The sequence below is a fragment of the Notothenia coriiceps genome, unplaced genomic scaffold, assembly GCF_000735185.1.
Source record: "Notothenia coriiceps isolate Sejong01 unplaced genomic scaffold, NC01 NC01_scaffold00009695, whole genome shotgun sequence".
Taxonomy (NCBI): Eukaryota; Metazoa; Chordata; class Actinopteri; order Perciformes; family Nototheniidae; genus Notothenia; species Notothenia coriiceps.
The window spans coordinates 797,341-802,649 of NW_011342396.1; the positions used below are offsets into that span (position 1 = coordinate 797,341).

General features: G+C 41.2%; 1 protein-coding gene across 1 annotated transcript; it reads right to left on the reverse strand.

Annotated features, from left to right (window-relative positions):
* Positions 1–3,191: 3,191 nt before the first annotated feature.
* Positions 3,192–4,366, reverse strand: htr1b (5-hydroxytryptamine (serotonin) receptor 1B). Its single transcript, XM_010771231.1, has one exon. It carries the CDS (start codon positions 4,335–4,337, stop codon positions 3,216–3,218), a length of 1,122 nt encoding a protein of 373 aa, XP_010769533.1. The 5' UTR covers positions 4,338–4,366; the 3' UTR covers positions 3,192–3,215.
* Between the last annotated feature and the right edge of the window lie 943 nt (positions 4,367–5,309).

Consider the following 5,309-nt stretch of genomic DNA (forward strand, 5'->3'; position numbering starts at 1 on the left):
GATGGATGCTGCACACATTCTTGCTGCAGAAGGGGAACCAATAAACTTGAACCAATAGTGTAGGTTATGAGTGTGTTCTGCCTCACTAGCCATCAGCAGTGTCCTTCACTCCATGGCAGACCTATGGCAAATCAGCAATGCAGCATGTTCAGCAGTTGTATAATTAATGTATTTGCTTGCACAATGCAATCATCCCGTGTCAACAAAAGGGTCATGTGTATTTTTCTGCAGCTGGAGGTGAAGCAGTGTTACGTACATGAGGCATGCAACACTGGATACATAAAATCATAAACCTTGTTTGTTAAACATCAACAATCCCTCAGCAAGAAAGATTTATCTGCTCCATTATGAATCAACTCAACATGAATCTCTGCGTGCATTGAGAAGGACTGAGTTGCATCTACAGTTTGATCACCTGTGTTTGAATTATTCAAGCACTCCACATTTTTAAAAGAGGTCTCCACCAGGGAGTGTTTACACGGAGGAAGTTATTTGGTGTATGTTACAAAGGGTATTCTGAGTAAAGTATTTTTGGCTACAAAGGAAGTGGCATGACATCTGTTAAAAAGCTTATAGTGATGTCACTTGAGCAAGCATGAGTTGTGTTTCTTGTGTGAAAATTAAACAAATATGGTATCGGAATTTAGAAACAAGTTGGTTTAACCATCCAATTCTCTGAATAAACTGGATGTTGTTGAGTTGCATTGCAGGTAACGTAGGCAGAAGGTTTCAACAACGAAGAAGAATCGGTATCACAGTTTGTAACTCTCCATTGTGAATCTGACAATGTTATAGGAGGGTAATCTGTAAAACACTCGAGCTACAAGGTCTTTGTTAGACAAACAACGTGTGAAAAAAAGCTTCCTATTAAGACTTCTCATGAGACAGGACAATGCATTAGTCCACTCTAGTAAAGTAACTTGTTGACATTTTGTTTAAGAAAACTAAAGACTCTACATTGTCCCCATTTTTCATTGTAATATCATCTCGCAAAATTAAAAAACATTTATAACATATATGTCCTTTATGGGCTTCAGTTTGTAATCATGCTATCATTCTTGTCAGTTTTCCATACTGTTTTCTTTGTCCGAAATACTGTTTTCTTGCTCAAACGGATGTTTACAAAGACCGTGTATGTGTAAACATTCCATCAAAACGTTGGGAGCTTGAAAATCTCAGTGTGCAGACAACCTCTCTTTTTCCATGGTTGTTGTTCTTTTAAAATCCTGAACCCGGAGGCGTTCACTGGCTATATATCACAACGGCTATAATTCATGTGCCAGTTTTGTTCCGAGACTTTGTTGATTCACTTATGTCCTTTGAACCATAGGTGACTGTAAGTGTTTTTTATTTAGTATACGTATCTTTTCAAATCGGAGAATTCCTTTGTTTGTAATGAGTCTTTACAAATACGTTTTCTATGACAAACAGAAGTTTAAGATGATAATTAAAGATAAACCTTATAATTATGTTGTAGGATCTCTTGTTTATAAACTTGTGGATTATCTGCAATAAACGTGGACCTTTAACTCAAAATCTAACTAAAAAGGGATTGCTGTTGTCCAGAAGACTTTGTTTATGATGCACTTTTATACATTTCTTTCATTGCTAAATTCCATTATACTGATAAAAGTCCTTTGAATGTCTCCCTGCCCAGGTGCACTCATCTGTCATGCATGACAAACCATATACAAATTCATACATGGAAAGCGTGAGTGTGTTAGCATATGCGTTAACAATACGAGTGGCCCCTTCTGTGAGTGTGAAGCACAAAGCCCAGAGCATGGCCCTGTTTCACTCATGACTTATAGAACTGTGTCAGCCGCTCTCCACGCAGACCGTGCCCTCCTCCGCCTGCAGGAAGGCGTCGAAGAGACAGAAAGGGCAGGAAGACGGTGGCGAGTTCAAACCTTGGTGAGAATCTCCACCACAACAGACTCTCGAGATAAACGTCAAGAGGAACTGATGTGAAATGACGCACATTCATCCAATTTAATCTGTGTTACTTTATGCTCCGCCACGAGCACCTCAAGAGGTTGTTGGATTTCATTTTGACATCATCGTCGTGATACACAGGGGCCATTGTCTCTTAAAACTCATTTCATGTCAAGGTAACATTTGACAACAAAACTAAATCTGTCAGAATATCTGAGCTGCTTTCCACATGCCAATAATGATACAATAAATGTTTTTACTTCTGATTTTTGATTCATAAAACTCCCAGTCAACAACTGTGCCAAATAAATAGCTTAAAGTCTTTATTGGACAGCATCTCGAACAGATACAATCCTAGAACAACATCATTTCACATAATGCTGACAAACTCAGTATTATCTTTATAGCTCTGCAGGCCAGGATCTAAAATGTAAATTATTCTCAATAGCCATGATAGGCAGATAATTTCACACATGAAAATAACATTGTAGATACAGATTAAATGTAGCAGAAATTAGACCCACACAGTAAAATAAGGTGGTATTTGTTCAGCAACATTGAACTCATGGTCAGCTTTCAGCTCAGTTGGGTAAATATCAGCTACAGTTTCTTTGTTTGACACCGATATTAATCTTTTCTCTTTTTTCAAACTGCATGAGTGTGATTTGTAAATGACAAAAGACAGCCATACAGAGTAGCAGCAAGCAGTCCATGACCACAAGGAAAATATATACCACTGGTATAATTTATCAGAATACATAGACATGATGTACACACGATGCAAAAAGGATCTTGGGTACACATTTCATTTGTTCACTTATCATGTCAGATGTTCATGATCTCTGCTGCTACCTTGCATTAATGTGTCAGTCTTCACATGGGAGTAGCTCACTGTGCATTGGTTCACTGCAATACTCCAAACAGGAACACAGAATACAAAAAAAACATTACTGAATGTATCCCACAACACTGCACATTTGCTCATACAGAGAAGCATGTATGACAAGTGAGGTGTGAAGCTGAATTTCTCCTACTTCTTAAAGTCAAATCCTTTTCTTTTTTTTAAATCAAAACCCTGTTTTGGTTTTAGCATCACATCCATGGGATTTACTTTACTACTTTAATAAAAACTAGAATTATATATCTCATGTCTGCACATCCTCTGGTCAGTCCCAGAAATTATATTTGTTATGGCATTCTTATTATATTATCTCATACATTTATATAACGTTATATCAAAACATAAATACATCTTATTGGAGACTAAAATAAACGGTCCTTTACGACCTGCAGCATCTGAAGCGCAAAAGTTTATGGAAAGCCTTCTTGAAGTCCTCATTGGACATTGTGTATATGATCGGGTTGACGAGGGAGTTCAGATAGCCCAACCAGGTGAAAAAGTCAAATAGCTCGGGGTTAAAACATGTTTCACACGTGGCCACCACCAATGTGTAAATGAAAAACGGAAGCCAACAAACAATATAAGCGCCGAGGATTATCCCTAAAGTCTTTGTCGCCTTTCTCTCTCTGGCTGCAGAAATACGCTTTTTCTCCAAAAACGCGTCTGACACGGTCACTTTCACCTGGTTCTCGCTTGTTGAAGACCCGGTGTCGCTGGACGGGGTGTCGTGTTTCCCACACTGCAGAGACGCCACGGATCCCGGAGAGTTGCTGACCAGGTGCGCAGAGGTGAGTCTCTTCCCCACCTTCTTGGGGGACTGCTTCAGGATCCGTTTCCGTGCCTCCACGTATATCCGCCCGTAGAGAACAATCAGCAGCAATGTGGGGATGTAGAAAGCCCCAAAGGTGGAGTAGATGGTGTAGAAAATATGATCCGTGTTGACGCTGCAGCTGGTCAGCTCCTCCGCCTTCACCTGCCTCCAGAAGAGAGGCGGCAGGGAGATGGAGATGGCGATGACCCAGGCTGTGGCCACCATGCCTGCTGCGCGCCCCGGCGTGCGCTTTTTGGTGTACTCCACTGCGTCCGTGATGGCCCAGAATCTATCCAAAGCGATTACGCACAGGTGGAGGATGGACGCCGTGCAACACGTAATGTCCGAGGAGAGCCAGATGTCGCACACGATTTGCCCCAGCGTCCAGGTGTGGATGACCGTGTACAGGACGCAGATGGGCATCACCAGGATGGACACCAGCAGGTCGGTGATAGCCAGAGAGGCGATCAGAAAGTTTGCAGGAGTTTGCAGTTTCTTAGACTGGGAGATGGTTGCGATTACGAAGGCGTTTGATAAAGTGGTTGCGAGCGTGATAACGGAGAGGATAACTGCCAGGCTGATCTGAAAGGCGAGACTCTCTGCCACATCCACAGTGGATGGATCTGTAATAAAACTGTCGTTTGTGCTGTTCACCGGCTGAGTTGGCTCGACTTGACCGAAACTCTCCATAACTTTTAATCACTTTTTCGCCTATTTTATGTTGCCCCCTGAGATGTTAAGGTGCCCTTTCTCTTGATGGACGTCGCCTTTTCCGTGCCATCCGGACAGATAAATGGCATAGTCAGTCAGAAAAATAAAAACGGATTCCTTTCTTCCTCATTTTCTTCTTTCACATCAGGTTTTAATGTGCAGATACCATATTCTGGAAACAAATAAAGTATCCATTCTACGCAATTCAAACTTTTCCGTTTTGTAGCCATAAAAACAGTTCCTCAATTGCTGTACACAACATTAAAGAAAAATAATATGTGTGTTAAAATTCAAATGAAGAGCGGTTTGTCCTGATGTCCCAACATCTGGGACGATTTCAGGGATAATCCTCCTGTAGGGCAGAGGTTCTCCAGAGCGGTGTCTCCTCAGGCCCCCTGTGGATGAGTGGTGAGCAAACCCAAAGTCTCAGTTTTATGGAGACTCTGACATCAGACAAGCAGCACTGATCAGCCTTGTTTCTCTCTCTCTATCCATCTCTCTCTCTGTGGAGAGTATCTGCTGGGTCATAGTGCCCAGTGTGTCTCATATGGTGCCCACTAAAGATTGTAATTCAACCCATAAGGACCCACCGTGACACGGGTGTCACATGAACTTTAAATGTTCTGGAAAGTTCCTTATACAGCTTTAGCCTTTATTTTATCTTATGAAGTCCCTAAGTGACACACACTGAACATACTGGTGGGTCATGGTCCAGGACATTTTATTTTGTGTTCCCACAACAGCATGTCCAAGATGTCCATGTGCCAGACTAACACATGTGACAGAACTATACTACATTTCAAAAGCTTTTTTTTTCTTGCTAAAAGGTAAAATTCAAGCCATTTAAGAATTAAAATGCTTGCATAACATGTCCTTTATTACATTTAACCTGTTGTGGAAACATTTCTTGATCAAATTGATATGAAACAATTGAGACAAACATCACGGTGT

What these genes read in the sequence shown, in the direction of transcription:
- htr1b (XM_010771231.1), bottom strand. Translation starts at nt 4,337, where the DNA reads ATGGAGAGTTTCGGTCAAGTCGAGCCAACTCAGCCGGTGAACAGCACA.